This window comes from Salvelinus namaycush, chromosome 22 (assembly GCF_016432855.1).
Source record: "Salvelinus namaycush isolate Seneca chromosome 22, SaNama_1.0, whole genome shotgun sequence".
Taxonomy (NCBI): Eukaryota; Metazoa; Chordata; class Actinopteri; order Salmoniformes; family Salmonidae; genus Salvelinus; species Salvelinus namaycush.
The window spans coordinates 19,110,658-19,126,451 of NC_052328.1; the positions used below are offsets into that span (position 1 = coordinate 19,110,658).

Genomic DNA, 15,794 nt, shown 5'->3' on the forward strand with positions numbered 1-15,794 from the left:
CAGGTTATGAAATGTTATGTCAACTGTTATGACATATTATGACATGGTTATGACCATGTCATAATTTGTTATGACGCTGGGTGTCACGTAAAGTGTTACCCTATATAGGATGAGCCTTGACTAGTATACGGTATATAATAATAACAACAATAATAATACACAGTACATTCGGAAAGAATTCAGACCCCTTGACGGTACAGCCTTATTCTAAAATGGATAAAACAGATTTTTTCCCTCATCAATCTACACACAATAACCCATAATGACAAATGAAAACAGGTTTTTAGACATTTTTGCTAATTTATTAAAAAAAGATCACATTTACATAAGTATTCACACCCTTTACTCAGTACTTTGTTGAAACACCTTTTGCAACGATTACAGCTTCGAGTCTTCTTGGATATGATGCTACAAGCTTGGCACACCTGTATTTGGGGAGTTTCTCCCATTCTTCTCTGCAGATCCTCTCAAGCTCTGTCAGGTTGGATGGAGAGCGTCGCTGCACGGCTATATTTAGGTCTCTCCAGAGATGTTCGATCAGGTTCAAGTCCGGCCTCTGCCTGGGCCACTCAAGGACATTCAGAGACATGTCCCAAAGCCACTCCTGCGTTGTCTTGTCTGTGTGCTTAGGGTCATTGTCCTGTTGGAAGGTGAACCTATGGAGCAGGTTTTCATCAAGATCTCTCTGTACTTTGCACTGTTCATCTTTCCCTCGATCCTGACTAGTCTCCCAGTCCCTGCCGCTGAAAAACATCCCCACAGCATGATGCCGCCATCACTGTGCTTCACCGTAGGGATGGTGCTAGGTTTCCTCCAGACGTGACGTTTGGCATTCAGGCCAAAGAGTTCAATCTTGGTTTCATCAGACCAGAGAATCTTGTTTCTCATGGTCTGAGAGTCCTTTAGGTGCCTTTTGGCAAACTCCAAGCGAGCTGTCATGTGCCTTTTACTGAGGAGTGGCTTCCGTCTGGCCACTCTACCATAAAGGCCTGATTGGTGGAGTCCTGCAGAGATGGTTGTCCTTCTGGAAGGTTCTCCCATCTCCACAGAGGAACTCTGGAGCTCTGTCAGAGTGACCATCGGGTTCTGGGTCACCTCCCTGACCAAGGCCCTTCTCCCCCGATTGCTCAGTTTGGCCAGGCGGCCAGCTCTAGGTAGAGTCTTGGTGGTTCCAAACTTCTTCCATTTAAGAATGATGGAGGCCACTGTGTTCTTGGGGACCTTCAATGCTGCAGACATTTTTTGGTACCCTTCCCCAGATTTGTGCCTCGACACAATCCTGTCTCGGAGCTCCACAGACAATTCATTCGACCTCATGGCTTGGTTTTTGCTCTGACATGCACTGTCAACTGTAGGACCTTATATAGACAGGTGTGTGCCTTTCCAAATCATGTCCGATCAGTTGAATTTACCACAGGTGGATTCCAATCAAGTTGAAGAAACATCTCATGGATGATCAATGGAAACAGGATGCACCCGAGCTCGAATTCGAGTCTCATGGCAAAGGGTCTGAATAAGGTATCTGTTTTTTATTTATAAGAGATTTGCAAAAAAAAAAAAAGTAAACCTGTTTTCGCTTTGTCATTATAGGGTATTGTGCATAGAAAATGATGAGGTGAAAAATATATTTAATACATTTTATAATAAGGTTGTAACGTAACAAAATGTTGAAAAAGTCAAGGGAATACTGAATACTTTCCGAATGCACTGTATAGATATGAAGTGTGTAAAACAGTACAGAGACATTTTTAAAGTGACCAGTGTTCAATGACTACAGTATGTACATAGTGCAGCAGTCTCTAAGGTGCAGGGTTGAGTACCTGGTTGTAGCCAGCTAGTAAACGTGACTAAAGTTCAAGGGAGAGGTTACTGGGCAGGGGCTGGCTGGCTGGTGAATATTTAACAGTCTGATGGCCAGTTTTTTAGTCTCTCGGTCCCAGCTTTGATGCACCTGTACCCGCCTTCTATATGGTTGAGGGGTGAACAGGCCATGGCTCGGGTGGCTGAGGTCCTTGACACACACACGGAGACCTCTGATTGTGAGATCCAAAAGAGCTAACTCCTTCTCCAAAGGGGTGTAAAGAGTTCAAACATGGTATCTGTTCCCCTTTATCAATATCTTCCTGACTGGTCCAGTGAGGGAGTGAGGCAGCAGAGATAAAGAAGCTGAAGCTTCATATATTTGATCTTCACAGCTTCTGAACTCAGCTGGCACATCATGACCACAGATGCAGATATTGAAAACAGACTAGTATCCTACCACCTCTATCGCCCAAACCCTCCCACTTTCTCTTTTGTTTAATCAAATGTGTTTTCTCCAGGAAACACTCCCTCAATATTTAAATAATGATGCTTTCTAATATGTAACCATCCCACAGGGAGAGTACACACATGTAGATGCTTAAAGCACCAGGGGCTCTTCAGAGACTACTGAGGGTCTTAATGTCAAAGAGAACAGTAGCACTACATATGTAGTTGCATGCCATCAATACAGAGAACACAATTAAGTCTCTGAATAATGTAAAATAGAATCCCTTCATTGTGAAGGTGCTGCAGAGCACTGTGTGTCAAAATACAGCAGGAGCCAACAGTGGCAGTGTGTTCCTGTCCAGAAGGAAAGGGTTTCATCTGGTATTGGTTGGGTCTTGGAAAGCTACTGTAAGTCAGTGAACAGGTGATCCAGAATAAATACATGCTAATAAAGGTGTAAAGTAGTAGCGTGCCTGGCCAAGTTATTTAATCTATTCAATAGAGGCATAGATGTAGATAAATCAAACTGCTACAACATATTTTAAGTTCAATTGTGTTGACTGAGTTGAAAATAAATTGATCCCGTAGGCAGTGTAGTTATGTCGAGTCATATCATACAGCCTAAACCAAGCTGTTATATCTTTTACAAGTGGGTGCTGTTTCCTCCCATATACTTTATTAGAGTGGTGGGTGTTATTTGGTAATATATGTGGATGTGGTTGGAACGAGGCGTACCGTGAAGGTGTAGGTCATCTGCTTCTCTCTGTCCACAGGTTTGAGCAGTCGGAGGTAGCGGGTGATCCCGGTCGGGGTTATGGCAAAGCTGGTGCTGAAGTCATCCAGAGTCACCGTCAACAGAGGGTCTTTGCTCTTCAAAAAGTAAAGACATTGGAGAGAAGAGGGTTACCATGGAGACAAGACCTTACTCAAATCTGCAGCTGTGTCACTGAGGAAAAAACAATCGTGAGAGACAGAACAAGTCAAAACATGTCTGAGTGGTAAAAGACTGCTGACAAAGACAACATAGTACTGAGAACATAGTACTGAGAACAGGGGAAGGCCTTGAAGGAATTCTAAGAAATCATGTGATTTTATACCCCCTATAAAGCACACTACAATTGTACAGTAGGTCTTTCATTGCGGCTCTGGCAACAAGCTACAGCATATGATTGATTCACAGAAACCTAGGCGTTTGCCGGCCTACTGTACAATACAGTCGAGACGTTTGAAAGAAGAACATATTTTTTTCATAAAAAAATGCATTCTTGAACATGTGAAAGTTCATGTGTCTTAATAACAAACTCGTATGCGATCTTTAAATATGAATATAAAATGGCGTACGGAGTAATTTGGTCTAAAAGTGAGGACTATATATTCAATACTGTACTGTTTCAATACTTTCCCCCAAAATTGATTTAAGCAGGGTTGGGTTGTTATGGAGATTCAAGTCTGTCAATGAGGCCTGCATGTCTGCTAAACATTCACACTGCTTTGCCCATTGATCTGTTTTAGAGCTGCACTTTGATGTCTTAATCTCACCCTGCTGAGAGGGAGAGAGTGCAAGAGAGCGAGAGATAGAAAGTTACAGACAGACACAGAGAAAGAGAGACACAGTAAGACATGATACAGAGGGAAAGTAAGTTGGAGACATCTCTGTTGAGGAGTTTATTGTGTTAGGTGTCATCTGAGGAAATGAATAAAACAATATTTTCAACATCATCAACATAAAGAGAAATATCCTGGTGACAAAAGCACAAACAGAGTGGGGGCGAATGCTGCTGTGCATCTGTGTTCTGAGTGTCTCCTGGTGTGTTGGCAGCCTGTCTCAATGTGTGTTTTCAACCATTTAAATGCAGTTGAGGCGCTAAGAAAACCCACTCCTGTCAGCGCCTGTTTGAAATGTTGTGCTTTTCAGAATCATCATCTCAACAACACACACACACACACACACACACACACACACACACACACACACACACACACACACACACACACACACACACACACACACACACACACACACACACACACACACACACACACACACACACACACACACAAACACTGAATGTACTAAATGTATCGGTGCGATCTGTGTATTTACCCACTAATAACATAAAAATGTTTTACTTGACTAGAACAATAGACACACACGGCAAAACACAAAAACATTAGACATTTGTGTATGAAGAAATTGATAATTGGAAGGGAAAACTGAGTCACACATCTGAAAAAACTGAAAGAGAGCTTGGCCCAGAGGTTTGAACACAGACCATGCAGTAGAGTAAAACCCAAAGGCACACTTTTAGTCATAACAGCATCACAAACCACACGTTTACCTACAGGTGTTTGACCAGGCAGCAGCTACAACAAAGAGACAAAGCAGCATCAATGATAATACAGTATGATGGAGAGTGTTTTCCCATCTTAGAATGGGCTTCTGGAAGTATTTTACTAACATAAACATGATATCAAATGTAAATATTTAATTGGCTTATGTACTCATGAAATGATTTAGTCTGAAAAGCTCACTATAGGCTTCATATTTTGTATGAAATTCAATTAATTCCAAAGGTTAAGATGTACATTTAGTTGCTTGTGTGTGTATTTGTGTGCGCTGTCTGTGTATGTACTTGTGCGTGCATTCATGGTATTGTGTATTTGCAGGTTCATAAGCGACATGTTTGTGCTTGTGTGTGTGCACGCAGACATCCCCAATACCTCTTCAATGTCTTTGTCCAGGGCGATTATGCCCAAGGGGGCAGTGAGGTTGGAGCTGGCAGAGATGGTAGTGCCTACTGGGGAGGACTCGCTGACGTAGCCTTGGTAGGACTGGAACTGGAAGTACGGAGCCTGGTTGTTCTCATCCAGGACATCAATGATCAGTTCAGCGTATGCTGGGAGTGGGTGGCCGTTGTCCTGCTCAGCCTAAAAGAAGGAGAAACGTGTATATTTATTATGAACCCGAAAAATTGTCAAAGACCCCAGCCACCCCAGTCATAGACTGTTCTCTCTACTACTGCGTGGCAAGCGGTACCGGAGTGCCAAGTCTAGGACAAAAAGGTTTCTCAAAGTTTTTACCCCCAAGCCATAAGACTCCTGAACAGGTAACCAAATGGTTACCCGGACTATTTGCATTGTGTGCCCCCCCCAACCCCTCTTTTACGCTACTGCTACTCTCTGTTCATCATATATGCATAGTCACTTTAACCATACCTACATGTACATACTACCTCAATCAGCCTGACTAACCTGTGTCTGTATATAGCCTTGCTACTGTTATTTTCAAATGTCTTTTTACTGTTGTTTTATTTCTTTACTTACACACACACACACACACACACACACACACACACACACACACACACACACACACACACACACACACACACACACACACACACACACACACACACACACACACACCTTTTTTTCACACTATTGGTTAGTAAGTAAGCATTTCACTGTAAGGTGAAAGGTGACCTGTTGTATTCGGCGCACGTGACAAATAAACGTTGATTTGTTTTGAACCTCACTGTACCATGTACTGATATGCAACTTACAACATACAATCATAAGGTGGTCATAGCTCATTGGAAAGATTATTATGACAGACTGACTGTTATTGTAATACCTGTTGCAGATCAGTAAACAAAGCTAAACACATTTGAATGCCAGATATTACACCATTTACAAGTACTCAGTGTCACAATTGAAATGCAAACTTCTGAGCGTCAGATTACCAAGGGAATAGAAATGCAGAGGGCATTGTTTCCGAAAGACTGTCATTTCAATTACATAAATCATTGGCAAATAAATCAAACATCCACTTTGAATTAGATTCCAGTAATTGGTAAGAAACTTAAAACAAATGCTTTAATCTGGGATGAATGGACGCTAATTAAAATGGTTAGCTAACAGTTCAGTTTCTGTTTTGAATGATATCACAGACTTTATTGTTTATATCAGGGGTGGCCAACCCTCTTCCTGTGTGCAGGCATTTGTTCCAGCCCTATTCTAACACACCTGATTAAAGCTAATCAAGGTCCTGAAGAACAGCTGATTGGTAGAATCAGGCGTGTCCAGTGGCATGTATTCATCGATGTCAAGGAAAGCCAGGCTTCCCCACACATTTGACCCCCCCCCAAAAAAGTATAAATTATCTTTCGTCTCTCTGTGTTTTCAGAAATTTCCTTAAATTCGCAAGTGGCTGAATCTATCTCACCGGAGGACTCATCTGAGCGAGGAGAACAATGCCCATCTGTCTCAGTATGTGTAGCTCATGTATCTGATGCTGTCTGGCCAAAGAGAGTATGACATGTTGCCACACATAGCGTTTGATTGATTGATGCCAGCGAGCATTTGGCCTCCCATGATGAACATTTTTAGTTGAGCTCAACTCCGGATGATACTGGCGTAGCAAAACCACCCCTCAAGGGAGGCTAGTTTGGATTTGGCTTCACACCAATCAAATCACATCAAAAGTCAAATGTATTTGTCTGAATTTGTATATATATTTCTGGTCTACTTGTGTTATTGTCCTGCAGTCGGCCCTTTCCTAAGCCATGGATGGAGATGGGGATTTGAACTTGAGGTTCCGTACAGGACAATGATTATTACTGCGTTTCTGATCAGACCATAAATTCATACATTGTGCCACTGGCCTGAGACGATTGAAGTCCAATACTAGCCTACTAGCCTAGATGTAGTATGCTCTCGTTAACTAGCTAGCCAATTTCGCTGGTTCATTGTTGCCCATGCGAGATAGTTAGGCTAGCAAGCATTTTATCCTGGTAGCCTATAGTCTAGGACAACAAAAACAAAAATGTGTACTTGTCACGTTCCTGACCTGTTTTCCTTTGTCTTGTATTTATTTTAGTTGGTCAGGGCGTGAGTTGGGTGGGTTTGTCTATGGTTGATTTTCTATGTTGGGATTTTTGTGTTCGGCCTGGTATGATTCTCAATCAGAGGCAGCTGTCAATCGTTGTCCCTGATTGAGAATCATACTTAGGCAGCCTGGGTTTCACGTGTGTTTTGTGGGTGTTTGTTTCCGTGTTTGTGTTTTTCACCACACGGCACTGTATCTGTTTTCTGCACTTCGTTTATTTGTTTTGTATTTTCAGTGTTCAGTTTTTCCGTTATAATAAATCATTCATCATGAACACTAACCACTCCGCGTATTGGTCCGATCCTTCTCGCCTCTCCTCGTCCGAGGAGGAGGAATATGACGACTACCGTTACAGAAACACCCACCAACAAAGGACCAAGCGGAATGGAGAAGGGCAGCGACAGCAGCAACAGAAGACACAGGACTCGTGGACCTGGGAAGAGATCCTGGACGGCAAAGGACCCTGGGTTCAGCCAGGGGAATATCGCCGTCCCAAGGCGGAGCTGGAGGCAGCGAAGGCAGAGAGGCGCTGGTATGAGGAGGCAGCGCGGCAACGCGGTTGGGAGCCCGAGAGTCAGACCCAAACATTTATTGGGGGGGGGCACACGCGGGGTGTGGCAAAGCCGGGTAGGATACCTGAGCCAACTCCCCGTGCTTACCGTGGAGTGAGAGGGCGTCGTACTGGTCAGACACCGTGTTATGCGGTAAAGCGCACGGTGTCCCCAGTACGCGTGCTTAGTCCAGTGCGGGCTATTCCACCTCGCCGCACTGGTAGGGCTAGGTTGGGCATCGAGCCGGGTGTCATGAAGCCGGCCCAACGCATCTGGCCTCCAGTGCGTCTCCTCGGGCCGGCGTACATGGCACCAGCCTTACAAATGGTGTCCCCGGTTCGCCAGCATAGCTCAGTGCGGGCTATTCCACCTCGCCGCACTGGCAGGGCTACGGGGATCATTCAACCTGGTAAGGTTGGGTAGGCTCGGTGCTCAAGAGCGCGTGTCCTCCTTCACGGTCCGGTATACCCGGTGCCACCTCCACGTACCAGTCCTCCGGTGGCAGCCCCCCGCACCAGGCTGTCTCTCCGGGTTCTCTCCCCAGTTGCTCCCACCTGTCCAGCGCTGTCAGAGCATTCCTCTTCTCCAGCGCAGCCAGAGTCTCTCATCTGCCCAGCACTGTCTGAGCTGCCTGCCTGCACAGCACCGTCAGAGCTGTCCGTCTGTCCCGAGCCGTCAGAGCTGTCCGTCTGTCCCGAGCCGTCAGAGCTGTCCGTCTGTCCCGAGCCGTCAGAGCTGTCCGTCTGTCCCGAGCCGTCAGAGCTGTCCGTCTGTCCCGAGCTGTCAGAGCTGCCCGTCTGTCCCGAGCCGTCAGAGCTGCCCGTCTGTCCCGAGCCGTCAGAGCTGCCCGTCTGTCCCGAGCCGTCAGAGCTGCCCGTCTGTCCCGAGCCGTCAGAGCTGCCCGTCTGTCCCGAGCCGTCAGAGCCGTCCGCCAGACAGGAGCAGCCAGAGCCTTCCGCCAGACAGGAGCAGTCAGAGCCTTCCGCCAGACAGGAGCAGTCAGAGCCTTCCGCCAGACAGGAGCAGTCAGAGCCTTCCGCCAGCCATGAGCAGACAGAGCCGTCAGCCAGCCAGGACCAGCCAGAGCCGTCCAGCCATTACCAGCCAGAGCCGTCCAGCCAGGACCAGCCAGAGCCGTCCAGCCAGGATCCGCCAGAGCCGTCCAGCCAGGATCCGCCAGAGCCGTCCAGCCAGGATCCGCCAGAGCCAGCCAGCCAGGATCCGCCAGCCAGCCAGGATCCGCCAGCCAGCCAGGATCCGCCAGAGCCAGCCAGCCAGCCAGGATCCGCCCCTCAGTCCGGAGCTGCCCCTCAGTCCGGAGCTGCCCCTCAGTCCGGTGCTGCCCCTCAGTCCGGAGCTGCCCCTCAGTCCGGTGCTGCCCCTCAGTCCGGAGCTGCCCCTCAGTCCGGAGCTGCCCCTCAGTCCGGAGCTGCCCCTCAGTCCGGTGCTGCGTACATGGAGGGTGGTTGTTAGGAGGAGGCCACGGGGGCGAGTAAGGAGGCGGACAAAGACATTGTTAAGGTGGGGTCCACGTCCCGCGCCAGAGCCGCCACCGTGGACAGACGCCCACCCAGACCCTCCCCTAGAATTTATGGTGGTGCGCCCGGAGTTCGCACCTTAAGGGGGGGGTTCTGTTACGTTCCTGAACTGTTTTCCTTTGTCTTGTATTTATTTAGTTGGTCAGGGCGTGAGTTGGGTGGGTTTGTCTATGGTTGATTTTCTATGTTGGGATTTTTGTGTTCGGCCTGGTATGATTCTCAATCAGAGGCAGCTGTCAATCGTTGTCCCTGATTGAGAATCATACTTAGGCAGCCTGGGTTTCACGTGTGTTTTGTGGGTGTTTGTTTCCGTGTTTGTGTTTTTCACCACACGGTACTGTATCTGTTTTCTCCACAGTTTTTCCGTTATAATAAATCATTCATCATGAACACTAACCACTCCGCGTATTGGTCCGATCCTTCTCGCCTCTCCTCGTCCGAGGAGGAGGAATATGACGACTACCGTTACAGTACTATAGGAGGATGACATTGATGTTCATCTAGTCTGGGTGAGTTAACACGTTTTTTTCTACTTGCACACATGAAGTAGCCTCACAAGAATGGCGCCGGAGAAGATGGCTGCCGTTTTACAGGATCCTAACCAATTGTGCTATTTTGTGTGTTTTTTCGCGTTCTTTGAAACTTATTTTGTACATCATGTTTCTGCCACCGTCTCTTATAACCGAAAGAGCTTCTGGATATCAGAACAGCGATTACTCACCTCGAACTAAACACAGATTTTTTATTTAATGAATAGGACGCGAAGGATTTACCTGACCAGGCCCAAATCCCCGTCATTCACATGAAGACACCAATACAGGGGACGCAGGTCGGAATGCCATGTGAGAATTCGTCGGGGAGTGGGTAACCTGCCTCCACCATCCGTCCTATTGGCCACGTGCAATCATTGGAGAATAAACTGGATGAGCTCCATTCAAAACTATCCTACCAACGGGACATTAAGAACTGTAACATGTTTCACAGAGCCGTGGTTGAAAGAGGACATGGATAATATACAGTTCCCTGGTTTTTCCGTGCATCAGCAAGACAGAACAGCTGCCTCCGGTAAGACAAGGGGTCAATAGCAGCTGATGCGCAAAATCAAATATTAAGGAAGACTCAAGGTTTTGCTTGCCTGAGGTAGAGTATCTCATGATAAGCTGTAGACCATACTATTTACCAAGAGAGTTTTCATCTATATTTTTTGTAGCTGTCTATTTACCACCACAAACCGATGCTGGCACTAAGACCGCACTCAACGAGCTGTATAAAGCCATAAGCAAACAAGAAAATGCTCATCCAGAGGCGGCACTCCTAGTGGCTGGGGACTTTAATGCAGGGAAACTTAAATCCGTTTTACCAAATTTCTACCAGCATGTCACATGTGCAATAAGAGGAAAAAAATCACTAGACCACATTTACTCCACACACAGAGACGCGTACATAGCTCTCCCTCATCCTCCATTTATCAAATCTGACCATAATTCCATACTTCTGATTCCTACTTATAAGCAAAAACAAATGCAGGAAGTACCAGTGACTCGCTTAATACGGAAGTGGTCAGATGACGCAGATGCTAAGCTACAGGACTGTTTTGCTAGCACAGACTGGAAAATGTTCCGGGACTCATCCGATGGCATTGATGAGTATACCACATCAGTCACCGGCTTCATCAATAAGTGCATCGATGACGTGGTCCTCACAGTGACCCCACGTACATACCCCAACCAGAAGCCATTGATTACAGGCAACATTCGCACTGAGCTAAAAGGTAGAGCTGCCGCTTTCAAGGAGATGGGAATCTAACCTGGACGCATATAAGAAATCCCTCTATGCCCTCAGACGAACCCTCAAACAGGCAAAGCGTAAATAGAGGACTAAGATTGAATCCTACAACACCGGCTCTGATGCTCGTCGGATGTGACAGGGCTTGCAAACTATTACAGACTGCAAAAGAATGCCCAGCCGCGAGCTGCCCAGTGACACAAGCCTACAAGATGAGCTAAATGACTTCCATGTGCGCTTTGAGGCAAGCAACAATGAAACATGCATGAGAGCACCAGCTGTTTCGGACAACTGTGTGATGGCGCTTGCCATAGCCGATGTGAGCAAGACCTTTAAACAGGTAATCATTCACAAGGCCACAGGGCCAGACAGATTACCAGGATGTGTACTCCGAGCATGCACTGACCACCCGGCAACTGTCTTCACTAACATTTTCAACCTGTCCCTTGCCGAGTCTGTAATATCTACATGTTTCAAGCAGATCACCATAGTCCCTGTGTTCAAGAACACTAAGGTAACTTGCCAAAATGACTACCGACCGGTAACACTCACGTCTGTAGCCATGAAGTGATTTGAAAGGCTGGTCAGAGCTCACATCAACACCATCAACCCAGAAATCCTAGACCCACTCCAACTTGCATACCGCCCCAACAGATCCACAGATGACGCACTCTATTGCACTCAACACTGCCATTTTCCACCTGGACAAAAGGAACACCTACGTGAGAATGCTGTTCATTGACTAACGCTCAGCGTTCAACACCATAGTGCCCACAAAGCTCATCAGTAAGCTAAGGACCCTGGGACTAAACACCTCCCTCTGCAACTGGATCCTGAACTTCCCGACGGGCCGCCCCCAGGTGATAAGGGCAACAACACATCTGCTACGCTGATCCTCAACACAGGGACCCCCAGGGGTGCGTGCTTAGTCCCCTCCTGTACTCCATGTTCACCCAGAGCCCTCCATAAGGCAAATAAAATAGCGGTTGACTATTCCCATCCACTCCACTCTGAATTCCAGCTCCTTCCCTCTGGCCGCAGGTACAGACTACCTAAGGTTAAAAAAATAGGGACAAGTAATCTTTTATTCCGAATGCAAATCTGCAACTTAACAAAATGTTGGACTAATTGCACTTAGCACTTGCACTATGAAACTGCACTTACCTGCCTATTTGTTTGTAAAAGTCCTTTGCTATTTATTTTTCATTTTTAGATGTGATATGTTTTATGACTGCTGCAAGATGAATTGCCTCTCTGAAGACATTAAACGTTTTCTGAATCTGAATCTGTCCAAGCACGACTCCCACACCATCATTAAGTTTTCCAACGACACAACGTTGGTAGGCCTGATCAATGACAACAATGAGACAGCCTATAGAGAGGAGGTCAGAGACCTGGAAGTGTGGTGCCAGGACATCAACCTCTCCCTCAATGTGATCAAGACAAAGGAGATGATCGTGGTCTCCAGGAAAAGGAGGGCTGAGCACACCCCCATTCTCATCGACGGGGCTGCAGTGACTTTGGCGCATGTGACAAATAAAATTTTATTTTATTTTATTTGACTCACATACGCACAGAAATCTAATCAGCACCATGCACAGCCACATGATATTTAGCAACGTTGATTGGACTAAATTGTTTGTGGTATCTTGATTTGATGATATTGAATTGTTTAAGTTGAAATGCTGCTGGAATAGCTGAGAAAGTGCTCCTGTTTTCTTTGTGCTGACTTGGGGCAACTCGCTGTGTTTCTAAATCAGTAGCTGTGTAGTAAACTTTTGGAAATATTAACTGTTTGTTACGTGCAATATGTGCAGACTTCACCGGACAGATGCGGCTCTCTGGTTATGTGATGTGTTGTTGAATTTATTCCACCACTGTTTGACTTATCTTTTTGTTGTCACGGCCTTATTGTATATCATGGTGGCCTATGAACAAACGGGTTATAGAGCAAACATAGCACTTATCACAACATAGGTTGTAATATGGATTTTTTCATGGCTTGGCTTCCTCAGTGATTTTACCCACGCACCGCTACTGAGTGTGTTTGAGCTGGGCTGAAGCAAAGACCTGCACCCCTAGTAGCTCTCTTAAAAATGTACCTTCTCATGCTGCTCACCACGGAAACCAGTTCAATGGATAAGTGCATCCAAATCATGTTATTTTGTAATGTGGATCCTTGATGTTAAACCTAGCTATTGACAAGCATTCACAGCAATCAGACACGTAATCTAAATGTCAGCATTCGTGTTTGCTTGAGGCAATCATAAAACTGTGTGCACATTCAATTCACTATTCAACACCCTATTAGAAAGTTCTGACAAAGACCAGGACATGTTCAAAACATTGTCTTTTTGGGGGGACATAAAATAACCTTCTTAATTTAACCCAGCAGCTAAGAGATCATCATTGTACTGGGTACACACATTTGTACTCAACATTTTTCAAACCATGTCGGTGTCTTGTGTAATGGACAGTGTATAATACGATACTGTAACCAATCTATGTGACACAAACACAGGGGCTTCCATTGTTTTAGCATTTATTGCAGCACAGTTGGTGGGGGAAATTACTACAGTAACATGCATCAATTTGCATGTCGCTTCAGCCAATCAACCATTCAACCTTCAACAGCAAGTATCACATTAGCTTTAGTGATAGTTACACTGTAACCTAACACGCATGTGAAACTATATCCTAGCATGGATGATGAGCCACCGATTGAGTGCAGTCATACAGTTAGACCACCATAATTTCTCAAAAATATATTACACAATTACTTGATCTAAGGCAGTTCCTACACAAATGTTGTTTCATTGCAAGTGAACCTGGCGAGGAGGAGAGGATGAGAGGCGTAGAGGAAGGGAGGAGGGAAGGCAGAGAGGTGACCTGAATACTATGATGCCATCATGCTAGCAGAGGGAACCTACTGACCCACCACACTAGTATGTACTGTAGAGTTTCTGTAGTCTGAAGATTCAAATAAGATATCACAGTAACTAAGTTCCAATCCACAGTTTTTGTGAGAGTAAAGTCATACCGTATTAAAAAAAATCACAACTGCTGTGATGGAAACAGGAAGTTTCAGTATAACTTTATAAATGCCGACATCATTCGTTCGACATGGTGGTATCTTTTTGTGTCGGTAAAATGTATTATGCGAGAAATGGCGGTGGAAACGCCTTTATGTGCAAATATTGATATAACAACCATCATATTGAAGTGAACGTGATGACATGGTGTGTGGTCCTCCCACTATGACTCGGGAGACCATGCAGTTCATTAGGCTAGAGATGAAATAAGTTACAATGAACTTCACAGGGTGGTGAAAGTGCTTCTTTCTTGATGCTCCTTTCCAATAAATCTTGAGGGTCTAATTCTGGTGACTTGATGCTTGACTGTCGTTTGACAAATGAAAATATTCTTATCAGTAACAATCTCATCATGTAGACTAGCCAACCCGCACAGCCTACCCGCACTGTACAGTATATCCGAGCTGTTGGCGTACATGCCAAGACCAAAGTAGGCACATTTGCTATTTATTAACGCAACAGTTTTTGTGACAAAACTATCGGTAGAGTTGAAAATGTGATGGAAACACATTGAACTTTAGATTTTTATTCGGTACATGCAAACTTAAGCAGAAAAGTACATTTTGTGTGTACTACGTCATCACACACTGATTTTTATTCACAAGTTCGTTCAGTGGAAACACACCACCGATGGGAAAATTCACATATCTTCTTTATGCTGATTTTAGAATATTTGCATGAAAAGTCGCCAATTAGATGTAAACCTAGCTACTCACAAGAAAATGTGTTCTTTAGGACATTCTCTCTGTCTTCTTTTTAAGGTCGGAGTACCTGTGCATAGAATCTATTGCAAGTATATTGGAGTATAAAATAAAAGATTCCCCTGCTCATTGCTTGCTTTCCAACTTTCACTTTTGGAGTGCTGCCTCATCTGTCCATCTTTCTCATATCCTCCTGCTGCCCAGCTTGAAGAGCACTCCTTCCATGTCTACCACCACCAATTTATCTGTACATCTTCACTGTGTCCATCTCCTGTGACCACCCCCACCTCCTGCCCATCTCAGACTGATGAGATTGGACAACCATCGACCCACCACCCACTTCTACCCTGTGGTTTCTCCCTAGGATCTAATCTACTCTCAGGAACACCGGAGGGAAAATGCTTTTAGAAAGAGGAGATGGGGAGAGAGAGAGAGAGGCAGCGAGTGAAAGCGTTAGGCAGATAGAGAGAGGGTAGGAGGGAAAAGGATGATGAAGTATGTTCCCTTGTGGTTTGTCTCTTTAGTAATGTCCCTGTTTCTGGGAGGCAGTGGTAAATTACCTGTGTTCCGTTGCTAGAACACACCAGGCTGCAGGAAACTCTCTGCCACCTACAGTCACTGTTTATCACTCAATCTTCATTGCCCCCCTCCCTCAATCCCCCCTCTCTCTCTATTTCTCTTGTTATTTTTTTCTTTCCCCTTCCTCTGTATCGATCTGACTATTATTGTCTCCCCCTCTTCCCCCATCCATTTATCTCACCCATCTTTATTTTTCATTTTTGTCCTAGCCACCCTCTGAGAGAAAATGGCTTTTTCCAATGAGACATCAGAATCAATGATAACATTGGTGCAACATGTCCTTGGTGCTGAACATTATACAACAAGTAACAATAAAATACAGCTATGTTATACTATTTTCTCTCCTCCAGGTATCTCGATGTATAAAGATCTCAATGTATTTCAATGGCAGCAGGCATATTTGTAAAGCA

The 15,794-nt window shown here is 45.3% G+C and overlaps 1 protein-coding gene across 1 annotated transcript in view; it reads right to left on the reverse strand.

The window, feature by feature from the left end:
- Positions 1-15,794, reverse strand: part of LOC120017430 (protocadherin-15-like) — a 140,932-nt gene that overhangs the window by 77,750 nt on the left and 47,388 nt on the right. Inside the window, exons 10-11 of the mRNA XM_038960177.1 lie at positions 4,972-5,178; positions 2,986-3,120 (exon numbers count right to left, since the gene is read on the reverse strand). Coding sequence (XP_038816105.1) covers positions 2,986-3,120; positions 4,972-5,178 — 342 coding nt within the window. The remainder of the gene's footprint in view (positions 1-2,985; positions 3,121-4,971; positions 5,179-15,794) is intronic.